Source organism: Podarcis raffonei, chromosome 14, assembly GCF_027172205.1.
Source record: "Podarcis raffonei isolate rPodRaf1 chromosome 14, rPodRaf1.pri, whole genome shotgun sequence".
NCBI classification, from domain to species: Eukaryota; Metazoa; Chordata; class Lepidosauria; order Squamata; family Lacertidae; genus Podarcis; species Podarcis raffonei.
In genome coordinates this window covers 25,167,245-25,190,905 of record NC_070615.1, presented here as the reverse complement: position 1 = coordinate 25,190,905, position 23,661 = coordinate 25,167,245, and the positions used below count along the sequence as shown (strand labels likewise).

Genomic DNA, 23,661 nt, shown 5'->3' with positions numbered 1-23,661 from the left:
GTTTGTTTGTCCTTGTTAATCTTGAATGCTTCCAAGAGCAGATCTTTAAACTTTGCTGAGATGTGCTTGGGCATCTATGGAGCTCCTTCTCTTAGGTTATCTCCATGGCCTCTGGAAGGACTCAAAAAGCTTGTATTAATAGTAAGTTGCAGAAATGTTTTCTTTCCTCTCTCATAATGCTAGAATTGGGGGGTATCCAATGAGACTGAATGTTGGAAGATTCGAGACAGGCAATAGAAAGTACTTTCTACACACAGCACATAGTTAGAATATGGAACTCATCCCCACCAGAGATAGTGTTGACCACCAAGTTGGATTACTTTGCAAGATGATGGCTACCAGCCACAATGGTTAGGTTTTACCTCCATTGTTGGGCTTCGGGTTGACCACTGTGAGAGCAGGACGCTAGGCTAGATGGACTTTGACTTGATCAAGCAGAACTCTTCTTATGTTCATAGCAGTGGAAAGTGGATGGTGATTCTTATCCAGCCCTTGAAGTTCGCTACGCCCTGGGAATAATTTACAACAGGGCATTCAGCAATTCAGTAATTTAGGGCAGCCACAAAGCACCTACACCTGCATGCAAAACAGGGCCCCTTTTGCCCTGTTACTTGGTACCTGGATGGTTGCAGTCCTTCCTTTTCCTACTAAATATTCATGGCATAAACAAAGTCGCCGGTTTTCTGTTTGAACAACTCAATGAGTTTGTTTTACCGCTTTGACCTTAAATAACAAACTGATCTTACATGGCAAGGAGTCTGAATAACAATGCTGTTCAGTCAAACGCTTGACTGCACTCTCGCTCCTCCTCACCCTTTCCTTTATGAATGTTTTCATGGCTGAAATGGTTGGGTCCACCCAGGTCCTCCTGCCAGGGCACACTAAAAGAGAGTTTTAATCAGAGGAGATATTTCCAGCTAAACTCATTCCACTGGAAATAGGAAGCTGCCTTATACTGAGCCAGATCATTGAATCCATCTAGTTCCACACTGAGTGGCAGCAGCTCTCCTGGGTTACAGACAAGGAGTGTCTCCCAACCCTAGTTGGAGATGCCTGAGATTGAACCTGGAACCTTCTGCATGCAGGGCAGATGCTCTAACCGCTGACCTATGTCCATTCCCTGCTATTGCCCTGAGAAAAAAATAACCCTCCTGGGGAAAAAAACCTGTTTTGCATTGCTCAAGTGTCTGTGCTCACGTTGCTCTCCATGGGCTCTGTGGTTTTTATCTGCCAGACTAGCAAACATTTTCTTGAGTGGCCTCTTGAGTGACCAACCCTATCAACAGGCAGGGTGAGGCAGCCGCTTCAGATGAGAGATTCCAAGTGGCAGGCAACAGCAGCTAGTTTGCTGCCCCATGTCAGCTTCTGGACACACAGTATGAGACAGTTAGGCAACAGCACAGTTCTTTGCACTGTGCAAATGTTTGCCAGGGAGTGGACATTTGCAGGGGAGTACAGTGGTACCTCGGGTTAAGAACTTAATTCGTTCTGGAGGTCTGTTCTTAACCTGAAATTGTTCTTAACCTGAGGTACCACTTTAGCTAATGTGGCCTTCCGCTGCCGCCACATGATTTCTGTTCTCATCCTGAAGCAAAGTTTTTAACCCGATGTACTATTTCTGGGTTAGCGGAGTCTGTAACCTGAAGCATCTGTAACTTAAGGTACCACTGTATTGCCAGCCAGGATGGGGTGCTTACCCCTTCCCCTCCCGGCTCCCACCCATGGAGTCTCCCCTGCAGTTGCCCCTCTGACTGTGCTTAACTTGCTTTCTGCCCACTAAGCTTTGAGGGAACGGGCTGGGGAGGTGGGCATTTGCAAGGAGAAATCAGCAAGTATAGAAAGGATAAATTATCGCTTCTCTTGCCTGGCTACCTTCTCCTACAAATGGGCCCATTCTCTCTTCCCACCTCCCACCCCACCAAATGTTCCCACATTTGCATTATCTCAGCATGTTCAGGTTTGCTGAGATCTCACGTAGTTCCTCCCTCAGCAGACCTGCAAGTTCTCATCCATGCAGCAGCATCCCTGGGGCTGTTTATCTCACATCATGACCCGTCCTCCCTGCCCAGTATTTTATCATTAGCACCAATAACAGCACCTGCAGAGAGCTATTAGCAGCGCTCCAAGAGGAAACTCATCCTTCCAGAGATCATCGTTCTTTTTGGAAGGCTAAAGATATGACTGTCCTGCCTGGGGCTGATGGGCGTTGCAGTCCAAAAACATCTGGAGGGAAGGCTGATTCAGAGTTTTAGATCTGCTGTGTATGTACCTGAAACACCCCTCTTAATTTCCACAGGAACCCAATTAGGGAACTCAGTCTGTTCTCCCCACTTTGATATGGAAAGCCATATGTTCCCCTTGCGGGGGATTGCTTGTCAGGAGCTGAGGTGGGTTAATTGTAAATGTGGCCCCTTAAGTTAGCAAATACACACATCCATATCTAGGATCTGCATCAGTGCACTGGAATGTTTGAGGAGGACATCCCGCAGCATTTAAATACATCCACGGTTTATGAAATAAATCGGCTTATCTGGCATAGCAGATTCTGGGATCAAGCAACCCCTGCATTTTTGTCACTCAGACCTGCAGAGATAAAGGTATCTATTGGTACCTTTCACCTACTCTCTGGATTTTATAAACATCTGTGGCCCCTGCAAATTGTACATTTCCTACAACACCCTCCCTTGATGGGGGAGCAATGGGTTTTATTTCACCAAATTCCCGCTGTGTCTCTTTTAATGTACTCTGCTTCATACCCTTGCCTTACTCATGGTGCTGGGGGGGGGGGGCACACGAGAAAAAAATGTGCATTTTACATTTTTGAAAGAGAAACAGGAAAAGAAGAAATAAATACAACCTTCTCCCTAAATCAGTAGTGAGTGACCATTTTTTTTCCTGTTGAGGGCCACATTCCCTTGGGAGTTATCTGTTGGGGGCCACATCATGGGGAGTGGGTGGGGCCTGAGCCCAAGGTGGGGGAGGCAACCCCATTTTCTCTCTCTTTTGTGCAACCCTTTTGAGACCCTAGGAGCCCATTCTCCGTAGCTAACTCATCTTCGTTTACTCTTCTTGGCACCAGTCAGCACAAGGGGTAAGAAGACTGCTTCTCCGTGACTAAAACGTTTGCCTTTCATGCTGATTGGGCATTTCTAAGATGCTGGAGACTGGGACTCTTCTGTAGAAACACAAACAGGTTTTCATCCTTCCCCTACTCCCCGTGACCCTTGACCACTACACCTCTGCAGGGGACCCCTCAAAGGTGCAGCTGTCTCACCTGAAGCCTGACACAGTCCATGCAAGCTGCCATTCACCATGAAGGGTGGAAAGAGTCAGGTATCCATATTGTGTCTGCCCCCACCCCGCTAATATGACAATTTCCATTATTTCAATGAGAAAATACATGGATAAAACCACAGCAAAAAAAAAAAAAATCAATGAGAGAGAGAGAGAGGGCAGTGGTTCATTCTGGGATTGATCAAAGTTTCGTTCTTTGGCTAAAATCAGCCAGCGGAGTGGGAGCGAGAATTAGATCCAGAATCCAGCTTTTGGTGGGAGAGTAACCTTTTTGTCTTATGATATCTTTCTCATGGAAATTACATTATGGAAATCTCCATAACAGCCAGGGAAGGAGAGACAGATACAATACAGATACCTGTCCTCATCTCCCCCCCCCCAACATTGTGGTGAAGAGCAGCTTGCATGGGGGGGTGTTAACGTGGGGAGAAGGAAGCAAGCATTTCCATTGAGCTCAGGAACGGAGAACAGCCCTTTCAAATCAGCCCTTTAAGCTGAAATCCCACAGCAAACAATTAACTGCCGATGAATCTTCACATGGTCCATATGGAATCCTCAGCTGTGGGGAAAAGAGGCACTAAATATCAGTCTATTTATGGCAAGATTCCTTAATATAGCCATAACACCTTTCCCCCACTTCCCATGGGGTGGGTGGGTTATACATTTTGAATTTAATTCACTATTCTTTCTCGTTTCATGCTGACTCCAGTGGTACCCTTTCCGCTGGAATGTTCCGTACTGATTAAGTTGCCAAGCTGCCCAGAAGGAAAGGGGTGGGAGAGAAGGGAGGGAGAGAACGGTCACCATATGGAGCCCAGATGTTGATTAATTTCGGTAAATGGGATAGGAATCTGAAACACCATATTGCAAGAGAAAAGATCCGCTAACACTTGATCCCCAGCCTAATAGGATATATACTCATTAATGACTGGCAAGGAAGAGAGCCTGTTGCAATCATCGTCAGAGGTGGGGAGGTTGCGGGTGCGTCAATTGGATAGTAGTGCCCACGTGCACCTCATTCCATAAGCCAGGCTCCCCAAATTGAGGTGAAAATGTTAATGATTTTTGCATTTAGAATTAATCCCTGCTTGGAGCGGCTACAGCTGGTTTGAATCATAAGTTTTCTGGTATAGAAGCTAAAAGGGCAATCCTATGTCTGTCTGGGACGCGGGAGCCTAGGACTTGCCGATCAGAAGGTCAGTGGTTTGAATCCCCGCGACGGGGTGAGCTCCCGTTGCTCGGTCCCTCCTCCTGCCCACCTAGCAGTTCGAAAGCACGTCAAAGTGCAAGTAGATAAATAGGTACCGCTCCGGCGGGAAGGTAAACGCCGTTTCCGTGCACTGCTCTGGTTCGCCAGAAATGGCTTAGTCATGCTGGCCACATGACCCGGAAGCTGTATGCCGGCTCCCTCGACCAATAAAGCGAGATGAGCGCCGCAACCCCAGAGTCGGTCACGACTGGACCTAATAGTCAGGGATCCCTTTACCTTTATGTCTGTCTACTTTGAAGTAAGCCCCACTGTGTTCAGTAGGCCTTGTAGTCTGGCAACTGTGCATAGGATTGAAGCCCTCTTAGCAGTCCCACCACCCGCAAAAGCTCTGTGGGATGGTGGCCTGGGAGAGGGCATTCTCTGTGGCCACCTCTAAGGAGATGTGCGTGGCACCTTCATTGTGCAGTTTTCAGCAGATGTAGAAGACACACGTCTTCATCCTGGCCTTCCACCATACCTGAGGGCAGCAGACTAGCTTAGAGGAAGCAGCACATGCTGCTGCTGCTTGCCTCACACAATCCCTCACCTCACGTTGCCTAATGGTAGGGCCGGCCCTTTCAGAGGAAATGCTTGGCAGTCTGTCTGATAAAAAGCCATGGAATATCACCATATTTTGAACTGCTTCATCTTAATGCTAAACAGTTGGGACAAATAGCAGTTGTGGCGGGTGGCAGGAAACCAGGGAGGGACCCTGATCAGATCAAGAGCACACTCTAGAATGGTGGGGACACGACTGTTTTCTTTCTTCAGAACAAAAGTGACCGGTTTAAGCACACTTTTAAAAAATGTACACTTTAAAAAAATGTGCAAAGACATGTAGTATTGGCCTTAGAGGGGAAGTTCCCTCATCCCTCATTTCTTGCTCAGCGAATGCCAAGCTCTTCTGCCTCTGAACTAAAGGAGTGGCCTTGAGGATTATTATCATGCGAAGGTTGATGGAACCTTTCTCCCCACCCCCCACCCCCCGAAGTTTCTCCACACACCCCTTGACCTTAACATTTCCTACCACACATTCCTTTGGGCACCATCCTTCTCAACGAAAAAGGTCCACCCGTGTACAAGTTTTCCCTGGCCGCTGTGAGAAAAAGATGCTGGACTAGATGGGCCCCTGGCCTGATCCAGTATGTTTGCTGATTTCCATTGTTAGCTCAGTGCTTCAGTTCAGGTTCAGTAGACGAATGCAATAATGTAACTGTCTGACTTAATGTTTTGAGATTCTGTAAAGCATATATATTCCGGCCTTTCCATTGCACAGATGAACTTCAGTTTTGCAACTTTCTTAGGGCACAGGCATTTCCCCTCCCATTTTATTTGTGCTAATTTGCAGAGCATCTCATACATTGATTTTGCAATATAAATAATACATCATTATGTATGCTCAGCAGTTTCTCTGGGATTTGAAAATATCACTTCTTTGGGGCCTTGTTTGTTTGTTTGTTTGCTTATTTTGCCTCTGCGAGGAGACCAAGCTTTGCACGACATTAAGCCCTTGTCGTCTTTTGTGATTAGCGCTTTGTCCGTGATGTTTTTCTTAATGAGCAAACAGCTGTTCAGAGAGATTTGCCATTTTACCTTTCCTACCTCCCGCTGTACGGCTGCCAATAATTTGTCCCTGTTCTCCTTTTGCGCCAATCCAAAAGAAACCATTGTGATGCTGTCAGTTCCTGGGAAACAATGGACATTGTGTAGAAGGACTTTGTCTAAACTGGAGATGGCAATGGCTGGATAGCCCAGGCTGCTTTTCAAACCCAGAGATGCTTCCTTAGAATGTTGAGAATCTCAGCTTTGCTGCTATGATGATTCAACCTTTCAAGGATAACTTTAAATGTGATGCAAAACCTGAAAGGGGTTTCAACAAGATTCATAGCAGTTTCCCACTTCTGCAGTATTTCAGGGTCACTTAAGAACATCATAAGAGCCTGCTGGGTCAAAGCAACAGGCTATTTAGTCCAGCATCCTATTCTCACATTGGCCAACCAGATGGCTGTGGGAAGCTCACAAACATAATTCAAGCACAATAACACGCGCCACACTCCTGCATTCTCCAGAAACCAGTATTCAGAAAAACTGACTGTGTAGGCAGAGCAACAGCCATCATGAATAGTAGCCATTGGCAACCTTCTTCTCCATGAATTGGTCCAATCGTCTTTTAAAATCATCAAAGTTGGTGGCTATCCCAGTTTCATGTGGGAGTGAGTTCCATGGATTAACTGTGTACTGTTTAACTTCTGGTGTGATTCATTTCCCACACAGGATGCTGGAAGCAACATGCAGATTGTTCTGTGTATTTTTTTCTCTGTGTCCATTTACATGTTTTGAGATGCTGCAGGCCACTGTGTTGTTCTGTTATACTTTAGGGACAGCCTGAACCAAGCTTACCAGTGTGGTGTTGTGGTTAAGAGCTGTGGACTCGTAATCTGGTGAACTGGGTTCGCGTCTCCGCTCCTCCACATGCAACTGCTGGGTGACCTTGGGCCAGTCACACTTCTCTGAAGTCTCTCAGCCTCACTCACCTCACAGAGTGTTTGTTGTGGGGGAGGAAGGGAAAGGAGATTGTTAGCAGCTTTGAGACTCCTTCGGGTAGTGATAAAGCAGGATATCAAATCCAGACTACTACTACTACTACTACTACTACTACTACTACTACTACTCTTCTTCTTCTTCTTCTTCTTCTTCTTCTTCTTCTTCTTCTTCTTCTTCTTCTTCTTCTTCCTCCTCCTCCTCCTCCTCCTCCTCCTCCTCCTCCTCCTCCCTCTAGTTGCTTTGAACTACAGCTCTCATCAGCCCCAGCGTTACCGTATATGGCCATGCTGCCTGGGGCTAATGCAAGTGGTGGTCAAAACATCTGGAAGTTACCAAGCTGAAGAAGGCTGCCTTAGCAAATTACTCTTTCTGAGCATTCTTCCAGATGCCCTCAGGGATTCAGCTGTATCATCCTTGAGGGAAGTGCAAGGAGTTTGGGCCTTCTCAGTAGAGATGGGCAAGTTCTACGATCCTCTTATTAGCTTCTGAGCTGGCCACGATTACCTGGAGCCCATACTTCTCCTTCTTCCTCAGCTTGGTTTCATTTTGGTTTGCAGGGAGAAGACTGCTCTGTCGTTTGTGCAGCCGGAACATACGGAGGCAACTGCTCATTGGTTTGCAACTGCAGAAACGATGGCGGGTGCTCCCCAGTGGACGGTTCGTGCTTTTGCAGAGAAGGTAAAGGTTGTCCTGCTTCAAGGGCTACCATGAGGTAGCATAAATCATACTCTCCTGTGCTAAAATGTTCACCAAATGGCTCCAGGCTGTGAAGCAGGTCAGGATCTCTCAAGTTGGTAGTAAATCATAACATGGAGTGCTATGCTGCCCTTCGGGGTCGATGCTTGTGTTTTTCCAGCAATCAGGTAACATTGGTGTACTCCTGGTACTATGTGCATCTGAAGAAGTGTGCATGCACACAAGAGCTCATACCAATAACAAACTTAGTTGGTCTCTAAGGTGCTACTGGAAGGGCTTTTTTTATCCTGCTACTATGATATGGTTGACACATGCATGTCTGTCAGTTGGCAATAAGTGATGGCTTTTGCATGTTGATGGGCTGTCATAGAGCAAATGCCTGAGTCACATTGTGCTTTTACTTCCAAATACTTTGTGTGTGTGTGTGTGTGTGTGCACTAAAAATGTTAACAGTATTTCATTTTGTATGTTATTATTAGTAGCAATATTTATTATTTAACATTGTGGCCTCTGATCACACAGTAAATTGTGTATTACTCTGCATATCATGTAGGTACAAGTATCAGGGATGACTGCAGTTCTCTAAGTGAATGCTCAGCAGCACACAGGAACATCAGAAGCTGCCTTACACTAAGTCAGATCATTGGTCCATCAAGATTGGCATTGTCCCACAGCATACCCACTCCTCCCAAACAAACGAAGGAAAATACCCACAACACTTAACAGGTACACAGAGACCATGCTCAAAGCATGGAAAGCAGAAATAGGCAAACTATCTCCAACCCCATCCCCACTAATTCCCCTGGTGTACCACCCAGTATTCCACCACACAGCACAAAACCTCCAGATTAAAACCTGGCAAACCAAAGGCTTATATCGCCTAATAGATAAAATAAAAAACCTTTGTCAACACAAGAAATACAGGACAAACTAGAAGACACCCAAATGCCCTAGTTAACACACCACCAATTACATGCCTCTTAAACAGTCAAGTAGTAAAATCAGCAGCAACTAGCCCCCTGACAACCTTCGAAAACCTCCTCCTAACAACAAAGGGACATGGCAAAGGGATGGTATCCATAATATACAAAATACTACTCCAAAATCACATGAACCCCCTAGATGCAATTAAAAAACAATGAGAGGATGACATAGGCTATGAGATTAACCCCACCCAGTGGACCAGAATATGGTCTAACCCCCCCCTTTAAATCCATATCAACGAAAAGGAAAGAACTCACTCTGAAACTCACCTACAAGTGGTACCTAACACCAAGAAAGCTAGTGCTAATGCGCCCAGGAACTTCACCTAAATGCTGAAGAGGGTGCACAGGCACATACCTCCACATATGGTGGGAATGCCCCAAAATCCAACTATTCTGGACAACAGCCATATGAGAAATATGTAGAATAACTAAGCAAGTATTAGAAATCGCCCCAGAATTAGCCCTACTAAACATCTTCCAAGACAATAACGCCCATTTACATCACAAAGAACTCATAACCCACCTACTTTCAGCAGCCAGAAACATCATAACCAGACATCATAACCTGTCAGTAAGGAGTAAGCATGGAGCAATGGTACCAAATTGTATGGGAAACGGCCCTCCTAGAAAAATTAACCAATAAACTGAAACTGACACGGGGACAAATAGAAGAAGACGCCTTCATCCCGGTATGGCTCCACTTTATCACATACGCAGCCCAACAAGACTACAAGAATCCACCAACAGCATACGAATCGATATGGCTAACCTGATCCAAAACACCCACTTACCCCATTCACACATGAAAACAAAGCTCACCACAGCCAATCACAAACGAACAACCACACCCTAGGCCACCTGCAACCTCACTCACCACCAAAGGAACACAAGCAAATAGCAGAGAACCTGCACAAGTGATGCTGAAACAAAACCCCACACATACATTAAGTAAAATAGAAACATCGCCATCCGACCCCACCCCCACTCGCCTTTCCCCCCTCCACCTCTCCCCCTTTTCTTCCTAATGTAACACTAACGTCTCAACAAATGAAACTGATCTGTAAAAATGTTACTTGGAATAAAAATTTACCCCCAAAAATGGCATTGTCTGCACTGACTCTGCACGAATCTATGGCACTTAGGTAGAAATTTCATGTCCCCTCAGACCATGAAGATTCTCAATTGAATGTTCTCACACACTTCACTTCTGAAAGTTGAATTCCGATGGCTTGATTCCCGTGCTTGTTTTCGGCTTGGCCATTCCTGTGTGGTTAACACAGCCTTCCCCAAAACACCAACCCTCACCATATGTTCCAAAGCGCATTCTGCCCTACTGATTGGAAACACGTCAAGAAATCTAGATGGCACAGTTGCTGTGGGTGCGTGACACGCACAACTGTTGCCATTTCTAAATTGGGTGCCTTCTCCAAGAAAGATATGCAGGGCAGGGTAGCCAAGATGATCCAGTTTTCTAGGGCAAAGGACAAGATGGTGCCGCCTATTCCATGCACTGAATAACTGGCAATTGACTCCTATTTCAGCACTGGTGACTGGACAGCGCACTGTACTTCACTTGAGCCACATACACACCCCTGTCTGCTCCACACCCCTCAGCTTCTGCCACCTGAGGCAGCTTCCTTGTCCTTCCTAATAGCAGGGTCTGCTCTAATGGGGGTAATGGTTGGCACATCTGACTTGTGCTCTGTCTTGTTCCAGGGTGGCAGGGAGCAGATTGTTCCATTCCATGTCCAAGTGGCACTTGGGGTCTCAACTGCAACCAGTCATGTTACTGTGCCAATGGAGCCGCCTGCAACCCTGTGGATGGATTCTGCCTTTGCTCTCCTGGCTGGCAAGGGGATTTCTGTGACCAGCCCTGCCCTGTAAGTCTACTTTTGATCCTTATCCAGGTCAGTAATTAGGGTGCCATTGACCTAAGAACAGCATCCAAACGAAGGGAACAAAACGTCTTTTCAGTGTTGTGCATGAAAATGCCCAGATCAGTGGTTAACATCTATGCTAGGACATCCATCCCACCCCGCCTCATGAAGGCTGCAAGGTCCCTCCAGCTTTTGCAAAAGGAGACATCTGTACACAGAACAACTCTGTTTTTGCTTTGCTTTTCATCTAAAAACTATTACAGTTAAAAACATCTAAAAACTATTACAGTTAAAAACATCTAAAAACTATTACAGTTAAAACATTCTAAAAGCAATGTTATCATTAAAAACATTACAGTGGTGCCCCGCAAGACGAATGCCTCGCAAAATGAAAAACGCGCAAGACGAAAGGGTTTTTTGGTTTTTGCGTTGCTTCGCTAGACGATTTTCCCTATGGGCTTGCTTCACAAGACGAAAACGTCTTGCGAGTTCGTTCGCTTTTTTCTTAAAGCCGCTTGAAGAGGCGCAGTTGCGACGGACCATGCTTCGCAAGACGAAAAACATCGCAAGACGAAAAGACTCGCGGAATGAATTAATTTCGTCTTGCGAGGCACCACTATATTCCATTCAATGATCTTGTGGTTGCCAAGAACACTTTTCTTCAGCCACCAAATTCCTGGGCAAACAGGAAAGGTTTCAAATTCCTCCTGTTAATAATGTTAATAATTCCTCTTGTTAATAATTGTTTAAAAAGTTAATAATGATGGAGAAGCACTTTACTAGGGAGGGCATTCCACAGCCATGGAGCCACCCCTGAAAAGGCCCTGCCATGAGTGAGTGCCAACCAGACAGGCCCTGGTGGCAGAACCACCAACAAGGCCTCACCTGCTGATTGTAGGGTCTGAGATGGTTGGTACTTGGAAAAGGCAGTTGTTTAGGTCTAATTACAATCACAACTACCGAAGTGGCTGGTAGGAAAATGTAGATAGAGATAACTAAGAGCCTTTCCCATTCTCTGTTTCTTTTTCTGGAAGGACGGGACATACGGCCTGAACTGCAGTGAACACTGTGATTGTAGCCATGCAGATGGATGTGATCCGGTTACAGGTTATTGTTGCTGCCTTGCTGGTTGGACAGGTAAAAATGGCAAGCTGACAAGTATGTTATCCTGCAGCTCTATCCATGTCCAGTTCAAGTGCCACACTTTGCCTTTAAACCTTTTTTTTAAAAATCCCATTGAGGCCAGTGAGATCTTCATTGATACCTTAAGGGCCCCTCCAGACTGCTGGTGGGTTGTGTGTGTGTGTGTGTGTGTGTGTGTGTTTTGTTTTGTTTTGTTTTGTTTTGTTTTGTTTTGTTTTGTTTTGTTTTGTTTTGCAAGTGTCTTCTGGAACATGTCATTGATGCAGTAATAGTGCATTAGTGATGGATTTGTACGGGATCAACCACAGATCATTCTACTTTATCAGATGCTCTGTGGTGCTTCCCGAATGATACAGCATCGTATTTGTCACACACATCCTGGACCATTTGCGGCATAAAGGGTTACAGGACTTCAGCAGCAACTGGTGGCACATGCACTGATTAGATATGTCCTGAAACATTTGCAAGCACAAACAATACTGAAAGCACGTCACCCAACAGAGGCCTGGGCAGAGGGTGATCCCAAGAGAGACTGGCCAAATGTAAATGTGAGGCCAGGGTCTTACCTTGAGAGGCAGCAGTGGTAGCAGCAGGGTTGCCGCAACAAACAGCTGTGCAAGCCTTTGGGAGGCAGAGATGCGAGAGGGCATCAGAGGAGGGAGGGAAGGAAAAACACACAGAGGCCAGTGTTGTCCATGGCACCCCGGACCATCATTCAAGGCACCCCAGGGTGCCACGGTACACTGGTTGAAAAGCACTGGTCTAGAGTAAAGCCCAGAATTCTCCCAGATGCTGCCCTCCTGTTTTGATTGTCGGTGTTACACATGGACAAATATTGCAGCACACTTTATTATTCACATTTTACTGAGGCTGAAGCTGAGAGGTAGAGTAAGGTTGCCCATTTAAGACTGTGTCTGAGGTGGGAATCACTTGCCAACAATGGCTCTGTTTAATTCAAACAGCCAGCGGTTTCTGCCGCTAATGGCATTATTTTTAGAAATGCAGCTTCAACGTTGCCGCTGTGACTGCAGAATCACACTGAGCAACAGCTGTGGCTCTGAAGATACATTAGTGATAGGATTTCTTGGGAAATTTGGCTGCTCCCCTCAACAGGAGAGATCTGGACCAGCATTAAAACCAGCTACCAAGTTTTGGGTTCTGGAGCGCCGAGCCTTAATTACTGGCGATGGACAACTTTTGCCGCCTTCTCTCTGTCGAGCTGTGTCATCATCACAGCAGCAAGCCCTCCCAAGAAAACAATGGGGTTGCAGAGGAAGCGATGTGAAGGGCTCCCAAATCAAAAGGCAACTTTTTATAATTAAACAGCATGGAAGGAAGGAAGCAAGGAGGGAAGGAAAGGAGAGTGAGAGATGGGAGTTGCGTTGCTTAGGAACCATTTGTAGCGGGGCCTCGGTGGTGCACAGTTCCATCCGCCGGCCAAGCTCCCCCACTGTTCTTTTGATTGACGGCCCTTGCAGTCATCCCTCTGAGGTGCCAGGTGCTCACTGGCCTCTTGCTGTCAGGGGTGAACTCCATAAGGGCAACTGCACAAGGTTGTTGTCACGAAAACAACAAAGAGCCTTGCTGCACTATTACTAAATTTATTGTGACATAAACAGGGACTGTCAGCAAAATAGGGCCAGAAGATCTAGACCCATAAGAGGAATCTGCTGCATCAGGCAAGTAGCCCTTCTAGTCCAGATTCCTGTTCTCACATTGGCCAGTCAGATGCCTGTGGGAAATGGAGGAGGGGTCATGCTTTAGACCACCTGTTTCTTAAACGTTCTTGCGGATGCCTCTTTGCCTACTTAGAGAAGAGACCATGTGGCTCCCGATTAGAGAGGATCATTCATGTGACCAGTCCAACAAGCATTGCTGTCTAGACCACATTTGCCCTCTGTGATATTGTTCCAATCTCTTTATGGAGTCCATGGTTGGCTGGGATCACTCCAAAGGAGCGGGATCAGTGAAGGGAAAATGGCATCCACCCTGAGAAATTAATGACAATAAATAGCAGTGAATGTGAACTCCTTAAAGCTGGCTTAGTCAACCTGGTGCATCTACATCTTTTCGACTACAATTCAAGTTGACCCCAGATGGTATAACCATATGTATTGGGGCTGATGGGAGCTGTAGTTGAGCACATTAGGTTAGTGAAGGCTACTTTAAAAGCATAATGTTCATCCTGAAACTATTTCATAGAATCATAGAATCATAGAGTTGGAAGAGACCACAAGGGTCATCGAGTCCAACCCCCTGCCAAGCAGGAAACACCATCAGAGCACTCCTGACATATGGTTGTCAAGCCTCTGCTTAAAGACCTCCAAAGAAGGAGACTCCACCACACTCCTTGGCAGCAAATTCCACTGTCAAATAGCTCTTACTGTCAGGAAGTTCTTCCTAATGTTTAGGTGGAATCTTCTTTCTTGTAGTTTGGATCCATTGCTCCGTGTCCGCTTCTCTGGAGCAGCAGAAAACAACCTTTCTCCCTCCTCTATGTGACATCCTTTTATATATTTGAACATGGCTATCATATCACCCCTTAGCCTCCTCTTCTCAAGGCTAAACATGCCCAGCTCCCTTAGCCGTTCCTCATAAGGCATCGTTTCCAGGCCTTTGACCATTTTGGTTGCCCTCCTCTGGACACGTTCCAGTTTGTCAGTGTCCTTCTTGAACTGTGGTGCCCAGAACTGGACACAGTACTCCAGGTGAGGTCTGACCAGAGCAGAATACAGTGGCACTATTACTTCCCTTGATCTAGATGCTATACTCCTATTGATGCAGCCCAGAATTGCATTGGCTTTTTTAGCTGCCGCGTCACACTGTTGGCTCATGTCAAGTTTGTGGTCAACCAAGACTCCTAGATCCTTTTCACATGTAGTGCTCTCAAGCCAGGTGTCACCCATCTTGTATTTGTGCCTCTCATTTTTTTTGCCCAAGTGCAATACTTTACATTTCTCCCCGTTAAAATTCATCTTGTTTGTTTTGGCCCAGTTCTCTAATCTGTCAAGGTCATTTTGAAGTGTGATCCTGTCCTCTGGGGTGTTAGCCACCCCTCCCAGTTTGGTGTTATCTGCAAATTTGATCAGGATGCCCTTGAGTCCATCATCCAAGTCACTGATAAAGATGTTGAATAAGACCGGACCCAAGACAGAACACTGTGGCACCCCACTAGTCACTCTTCTCCAGGATGAAGAGGAACCATTGATGAGCACCCTTTGGGTTCGGTCAGTCAGCCAGTTACAAATCCACTGAGTGGTAGCATAGTCAAGATCGCATTTTCCAGCTTCTTTACAAGAATATCATGGGGCACCTTGTCAAATGCCTTGCTGAAATCAAGGTAGGCTACATCCACTGCATTCCCGTCATCTACCAGGCTTGTAATTCTGTCAAAAAACGAGATCAGGTTAGTCTGACATGACTTATTTTTCAGAAATCCATGCTGACTATTGGTGATCACAGCATTCCTTTCTAGGTGCTCACAGACTGTTTGCTTAATGATCTGCTCCAGAATCTTCCCTGGTATTGATGTCAGACTGACTGGGCGGTAATTATTTGGGTCCTCTCTTTTCCCCTGGATGAACACTGGTTAAAAAAACAAGCAAGCAAGCAAACTTCCTGTATGTAGAAAATCAGCATCTATAGGGGAATGCTAGCCCAGCTCGGATTTTTTTTTAATTGGGAAACATTATTTTAAACCTACGCTTTCCAGTCCTTGCACTCTGAAGTGGTGTGTTGCTAGTAGCACATAATATTTGTGAATTGCAATATTTCTGGCTTTGAAGTTTGTGTTTGTGCTTGGAGAAACATCTTAACCATTTTAAAATCCTGTTAGGAACATAGGAAGCTGCATTATATTGAATCAGACCGTGGGTCCATCTAGCTCAGTATTGCCTGCACTGACTGGCAGCAGCTCTCCAGGTTTTACGTTTCCCATCCCTGCTTGGGAGAATCTGGGGTTTGAACTTGGGACTGCCTACATGCAAAGCAGATGCTTTGCCACTGAACTTGATGGTTTGCTGTTTGACGCGATGCTTTTGGCGTGCTGTGAAATTTCCTCTTCCTATTTACAAAGCTTGAAACTGAGCAAGACCCTTGTAAGAAATTATACTTGCAGTTTCAAGTCACAGGGATCAGACATCAGATTCTTATGGCTTTCATATTATTGTTTGAAGTTGTGAACTGTATCATGTTGTCCGTTTTGCAAACATGACAAACGTGCCAAACTCGTTAGAGGTGGGGAGGGGGGAAATTGCTGTCCTGATTTTTTTACTAATTAGAGATGGCCTAGAAAAGATCAGAAAAGTTCAGGAATTTCTGAAGGTTTTGCTCTCTGCAGCTCATGAGGGTAAGCCAATTCAAATGACTCTCTGATGCTAATGGCCAACGAAAGTCTGATCTAAAAAAAGTTATTCTGTATGTTCACCCCCCCCCAAAAAAAGGAATTTGCATTGATGTCAGGAGCTGAGTGCAGGAGATCAATGGGAGGGGAAATAACTGGGTTTTCTTTCCTCTTTAAAGTAGGTTCTCAAGATACTACTCATTAAAAAAAAAACCCTCCCAGAAACTAATAATAAGAGTGAGGCAGACAGGAAGCACAGGGGAGAGAACTTGGATAAAAGTCTTCAAGGGGTTTGTACAGGACTTCTGTGTCTTAATTTTTTCCTTAACATTTGTCATCCATCTTATCAAGTCAGGTAACAGCAACATACAGTACTGAATAACCCCACCCTGTGATAAATAACTGACATCCATACTGGTAGCAACCACAGAACAAGCAAGCACAGACAGATACGGTAGTCGAGAACAAACATCAACATCACGCCTATGGGGACACCAAATGGTCACCATGACCTCTGGGAAGCCCACAAGCAGGAAGTGAGCACAACAGCATTCTCTCCACTTGTGATTCCCAGAAAGTATTCAGAGGCACCCCTGTGGGTGTGTTGAACATATCGCTATCTCACATTTGCCCTTACTTCCTAAAGCTTTGTGTGACCTCCTGCCTCACTGTTCACTTAACATAAGAGCACAATAAGAGCAGCATCCTGTTCTCACAGTAGTCACTGATATCCCTGTGGAAAGTCTTCAAGCTGGACATGCATCCAGTAGCACTCTCCCCTACTGTGGCCTCCAGCAACTGGTATTCAGAAGCATTCTTGCCTTCAACATTACTGAAGAAGAAGAGTTTGGATTTGATATCCCACTTTATCACTACCCTAAGGAGTCTCAAAGCGGCTAACAATCTCCTTTCCCTTCCTCCCCCACAACAAACACTCCGTGAGGTGAGTGGGGCTGAGAGACTTCAGAGAAGTGTGACCAGCCCAAGGTCACCCAGCAGCTGCATGTGGAGGAGTGGAGACGCGAACCTGGTTCACCAGATTACGAGTCCACCGCTCTTAACCACTACACCACACATGGCTGCACAGCCTTGATCTTCATGAATTTGTCTGATCCTCTTTTGAAGTCATCCAAGTTGGTGGCCATCGAAAGGTTCTGTGGTTGCACAGCGAACAAGGAGAGCACCAGGCAAGACTCAAGCTGTTTATACCAGGGCTGGTTAACCCAGAAACTTCATACTGCCTATCACAGCTGGAACCTGCCAGGGAAGTTCAGGGGACAAGCAGATCAAGCCAAGCCAGACAGTGTTAAGGCAGGTCTCTCTAAGGAATTATGGACTCTGATCAGCTTCCAGTGGATCCTGATGGCTGGAAGATGTTATCTCAGCCAAAACCTGGAGGCAACTGAGGTCTTATGGAGGCTGGCAAGGCTAGTATTACAGTTGACCCCACCACCACCACCAGGAGCCAGCATTGCTGACTTCAAGGGTCCTTGTCTAACTCAGCAGTCACTGACATCTACACTGTGAAAGTGGTGTTAATCCCTTGAGTAAGGTGAGAAAGGGATGCAGGTGGCGCCTTGGGTTAAACCACAGAGCCTAGGACTTGCCAATCGGAAGGTCGGCGGTTCGAATCCCCGCGACGGGGTGAGCTCCTGTTGCTCGGTCCCTGCTCCTGCCAACCTAGCAGATCGAAAGCACGTCAAAGTGCAAGTAGATAAATAGGTACCACTCCAGCGGGAAGGTAAACGGCGTTTCCGTGCACTGCTCTGGTTCGCCAGAAGCTGCTTTGTCATGCTGGCCACATGACCCGGAAGCTGTACGCTGGCTCCCTCGGCCAATAAAGCGAGATGAGCGCCGCAACCCCAGTCGGCCACGACTGGACCTAATGGTTAGGGGTCCCTTTACCTTTAAGGTGAGAAGACCAGAAGCCCCCTCCAAGTGAAGCAGCTTGTTATTGCCTCCTCATAATATTGCCTTCTTCAAGGTAGAGTGAGTGGCATGATTCGGGACTCATAAAACAACCTTGCTCACCCCTGTTCCCTTCTGTGTTGAGTTTACATTTTTCATGGTAGCCTTGGATCCTCAGGTATTCTGTAGTTTTTGGTAACAGTGTGGACTTCCCTCTGCCTTTGCTAAGACAGTGTTCAGAGATGCTGCCCCAGAGATGCAGCTGCCTCTTCTCCTGCCCTCTTTCTACCTCCTGCCTGATCCACCAGGTGATGGAGAAATAGTGCTAGCAGCAAGTACCACTAAAAATGTCATGGATGTAAACATGCCCATAAATCTTCAGTGGGGTTAAGCTGGGGCTAAGCTGGGGCTATGACTTTCCGGTGTCCAAAACAGAGCAGTCGTGGTAGATTTGAACTTTTTGTGAAAGTCTCTGTGCCCCTGGCGAAGGGAGTTAATGGCGTAGAGAAACGAGTAACTGGCTGGGCACAGATAAGGTTGGCTTTGAGAAAGGGAAATTCGAGTGCGGGGAGGCACTTTGGGAAGCAGAGAGCAACATCCTTTACTGTCACTCAAACAGCGAATCCTGTTTCTTCTCTCCTGTGGACACATTAATTCAGGAGAACTGATAAGGTGCATACACACACACACACGCATACATATACACACTCAGGGGAAGGCCTTTTTTAATTCTGAGGGAAGCAGTCCCTTTGACTGTGAGCTAGGAGGTATTTTTAACTTTGGATTTGTGAACAGTTGATAGAGGAGAGAAAGCCAAAAGAGAGTCGTTTTTGATCGGCTTTGTGAGAAACAAAGTTATTCTATAACATCATTGTTTTACTAATTTGAATCTGTCCCCCTCAGCTGTTGTAGTGCTTAGCTTGAGGTAGTTAGTATTGTGTTCAGAGCTGGCATATGGTTGGCACTTAATTAATGTTAAATAGTCGGGGATGTGTTTTATTCTGGGATTATTGTGTAGCGCAGAAGTTACTACGAGGCATGGAGTTCAGCCTCCTAACAATTACAGCTTTCATTGTATGATTTGTTTTTGTGTGCAAAATGCAAGTTTCTAACCCTTATGGCGAAGGCACTGCCTTGTGAAGACACATGTGTGGGGACTATGTTATTGCTTCTGTGGTCAGCCACTGCAAATCAAACAACTTGTAACAGGTTAGCATGATCACCTCCCTGTGCTTGAAACCTAATGCATTTTGGTGGAACCACCTGACATGTTCCATTGTGAATTGCCAAGTGTTGGTTCACATGCCATCATTTGATGGGACAGCAACATGAAGTGGTGGCTTGCTCATGGTCCCATCACAGATTTAGCATAGCAATGGAGGAAGTTGCTTCCTGCCAAGTCAGATCATTGGTCCATCTAACCCAGCTAACCTCTGCTGCTTTGCTTTCCAAGGGCTTTGACATGAACTAAAAGCAGAGCCCTATCCCCAGTGCTCTGATGGACAGAGAAGAGCTCCATGATTCAGAGGCTCCTCCTGCATTTTGTTGACTGCCCTGATCAGAGGGCAGGAGGACTTGGTGGAAGAAGGCAGCAAAGAACGTGGGGAAGGATTGTAGCTTGGTAGCAGAGCATCTGTTTCGCATGCAGAAGGTCCCAGATTCAGTCCTCAATAGCATCCCCAGATGCCTGGGATAGACTCCATGCCTGAAACCCTGGAGAGCTGCTGCCAATCAGTGTAGACAAGCTGGGCCAGTGGTCTGACTCAGTATAAGGCAGCTGCCTATGTTCCTATGTGTACTGCCCACCTAGCAGTTCAAAAGCACGTCAAAGTGCAAGTAGATAAATAGGTACCACTCCTGCAGGAAGGTAAATGGCGTTTCCGTGCACTGCTCTGGTTTGCCAGAAGCGGCTTAGTCATGCTGGCCACATGACCCAGAAGCTGTACGCCGGCTCCCTTGGCCAATAAAGCGAGATGAGCGCCGCAACCCCAGAGTTGGCCACGACTGGACCTAATGGTCAGGGGTCCCTTTACCTTTACCTAGCTACAAATAGAATGCTCAGGTCACATTGGGTGCAGGGCTGTTCAGTGGAACCAGTTTTGCTCATTTGCATGCCAGTTCACAGAGGTAGAGAACTCAGGTAATGTCCATTCATGTGTAAACCGACCTATGGAATTAGTGTGTATGCATGCACATGACTCAAGTGTAATTTCCAGGGGCAGGGTTTCAATGCCCTTTAGTTAGTTAGTGAAGTTATTTATTTATTAGAAAATTTGTTAACAAAGATATCCCCCTACCAAGAATATATTATTGGAATATAATTAGGAAATATTGATTTAGAAACGTCCTGGTGGATTTATGAGCTGTCCTTTGGTATAAATTTCTTAAGGCAGCATGTGTATAAGAGTGCTTGCCTTCCTGTGACTAGCTAAATAAATATCGCAAAACATAAGCAAGTTTATGCAAATGTTCTGAATGTGTGGCACTCGTGGAGAAGGTTGGATTCTGCTGCTCCTGCTGCAAAGTTTAGACTACCTTGGCACACAACTTACTTTTCTTTTAAGGGCACAGTATAAACAGCTTCATTTCTAGGGGACTTTCCCTCATCTTTTGGGATATAGCGAGCCCTTTCAAACAAGTGATATCTTTCCTGAACGTTAAGCAAAGGGCGCTTCCAACCTGTCACTATTTACAGGTGGGATTCTATCACATACTGGCTAATTTAGGTTGTTCCTTTGGGAGGTCTTGTGTGACAAATCCCCTTCCCCAAAAAGATTGTACTATTTGTGATCAGGAAAGTGTTGGGGGGATGTACAGTGGTGCCCCGCAAGACGAATGCCTCGCAAGACGAAAAACTCGCTAGACGAAAGAGTTTTCCGTTTTTTGAGTCGTTCCGCAAGACGAATTTCCCTATGGGCTTGCTTCGCAAGATGAAACGTCTTGCGAGTTCTTGCGAGTTTGTTTCCTTTTTCTTAAAGCTGCTAAGCTGTTAATAGCCACTAAGCCGCTAATAGCCGCTAAACCGCTAAGCCGCTAATAGCCGTGCTTCGCAAGACGAAAAAACCGCAAGACGAAGAGACTCGCGGAACGGATTAATTTTGTCTTGCAAGGCACCACTGTACTAGAAAGTTTGAGATAACAGTTGCTTTGACATAACATCATCTAACCTGACTGCAAACAAATCAGGTTAAATGTTCAATAAACAGACTTCCAGGCAGCGTGCTGAGAGTTTCACAGTGCATCTTAGTGCATTGTTGCGTGCATGTTTAAAAGGACCTTTATCCCTCGCCGATTCCTTTTTGTCCTCTGCTGCTATGCTACGTAGAAAACATTAGATAGAAACATTCCTGCGTTCACATTAGCTTGCCATCTTCTGGCTGGCTGTTCCCGTTATCTCTGCCATAATTTCCGTTTAATCACTTTTAGTTACTGTATCCTAGCTCTTGAAGTTAATAATTTATTTGTGTGATATTCCTGCATCCTTACATTATCTTTAAAGGAAGGATGGAACTGAGGCTTTTCAGCAGGATGGGTAAGTTATCACAATCCCCTTTTACCTGCCTCCACTGGGCATTTTTGAAAAGGGAAGTGTCTTTTGCCATCTGAAAGGGAAGCACTTAGCTTTCTGGCTTCTATCAGTGCCCTCTAAGCCTTTAAAAATGTACCATAAGCCTATTAGAAATCAGCTTTAATTTTTCATTGGCTTAATTTCAAGTGAGATGATAAGATTTTAATGTCCTCCTTTCGCTTAAAAATTCTCTCTTTTGATGGGGAACCTTTCAGGATGGCTCCTGCTGATAGCAGGCTATTTTTTAAAGGAAAAAAAACTAATATGCATTTGCTAAGTTATCAAAGGCTCCACTGATGTCCTCATGTTAATTGAGCCTCTGGAACTTATTGATGAGGTGCCCAACTCAGTAGAACTAGATCAGTATCTTAGTCAAGTTTATTTTTTGTTTACCCAAAAGATAGTCCAAGAAGATGTTTTTAGGGCATGAACCGGAATTTTATTTTTTATTTTTTAAAGGAGATTTCAAAAAATAGAATATACCATATCTTCTCAAATAAATGGACAAAAATGGGAGTGGGATGAAGGTGGAAGTGTTATACTTTATAAGTCTACTTACACCTTAACATAGTGATGAGGCACCTGTGGTCCTGCAGTTGTTTCTAGACTCCAGTTCTTATCTGCCCCAGCGAACTTGAGGTGTGATGGTGAGCACCACAGCTCAATAACATCTGGAGGGCCACAGATGCCCCAACCCTGCCATAGAGCACAGCCCTTCCTCATGCTTGAGTCCCTCCAGATGTTCTGGATTGCAGCCACCATCAGCCCCAACTGACACAACCTTCCTTCCATATTGGGAAAGGCTTGTACTACAAACCAGTAAGCATGGGATGGAAGATCAGAGTTCCCGGTTCAAATCTCACCTCCACCATGAACTCATTTGGCCAGTAACATATTCAGAAGTGCTGGGTACCTTCAGGAGTCTCACAGCTATGCTCCTTGCAAGGTGATGCAACTTTCCAAGGTCACAGTAACCTTAGAATTATACAGTAATAATAATAATAATTAGGGATGCTTGTAACAATAAATTCAGATTTGGCCTTTCAGCTAGATCTGCTCTTTTCTGTGCATATACATGGGCAAATGATTTGGAGTGCTCCAATGCCTTCTATCAGAGTGGCTTAAGTTGTGTTTTTCCTTGAAGTTCCATTGTATGTAGCAGAACTTGCACATCATTCTCCTGAAACGGAAGCACCTTGTGTTTTCAGTGTTGCTAAATGCTCATCTTTGAAGCATACATCCCTTTTCATACTGATTGGGTGGCAGTAGCTTACTGAAGACAGGGACCGTGCTGTAGAAATAGTAATGGGTCTTCCATCCCACACAACCCCAGACTGTTACACTTTGGTGATGAAGATAATATGTGAGTGTGTTTGGCGTCTACACTGACTGGCAGTGGTTCTACAGGAGATGTCTGGGGTTGCACCAAAGACCTTTTGCAGCTAAAGCAAATGCTCAGCCACTGAGCTACACAGTCACAATAGGAGGCCATGACTCAATGCAGGCAGATAGACACTCCCCGGACTTTTACACGCAATTCCAGAAAGAGCTAGGAACCTAGAAAAGGTATACCATCCATGTAACCAGCCGCCAGACAATGATATTCTAAGAAGACACAAGGCATAGGCAGAGCACAGCATGCAGTACATTAGAGGGCACACAAACCTGCTCCACCTTATGGAGCAGACACCAATGGCTTGAGATAGTTGTACCAAAGCACCACTAACAAGGGGTGCACGGGCCTTTCTCCTGAATCTCACCCAACTCCAAAGCACATAGAGCAAGCAAGGGCCCAGGCCAGCATTTCACACACTCATACAGAGCTGCCAACAATAAACCACCCTATAGGAAGCCCCCCTCCCAATGTTTCTATTCTGTGCATGACTCGTAATTGGACAGAGGCCAGAACTGTGATGCAAACAAAGCCTCAGTAGGCAGATTCCTCTGCCATCTGCTCTCATGTCTGCTTCACAGGTGATCTAATGATCCAACAGCCCCCGGTGCTAAGATGTGGCAGAATTAAGCTTCCTCCGCCACCAAACAAGAGCTGATGA

At 45.7% G+C, this 23,661-nt stretch overlaps 1 protein-coding gene across 6 annotated transcripts in view; it reads left to right on the top strand.

The window, feature by feature from the left end:
- Nucleotides 1–23,661, top strand: part of MEGF11 (multiple EGF like domains 11) — a 339,136-nt gene that overhangs the window by 249,682 nt on the left and 65,793 nt on the right. For all 6 annotated transcript variants that reach the window (XM_053365792.1, XM_053365790.1, XM_053365788.1 and 3 more), the window contains 3 exons: nt 7,645–7,765; nt 10,486–10,649; nt 11,681–11,783. In XM_053365792.1, the coding sequence (XP_053221767.1) occupies nt 7,645–7,765; nt 10,486–10,649; nt 11,681–11,783 (388 nt within the window). The remainder of the gene's footprint in view (nt 1–7,644; nt 7,766–10,485; nt 10,650–11,680; nt 11,784–23,661) is intronic.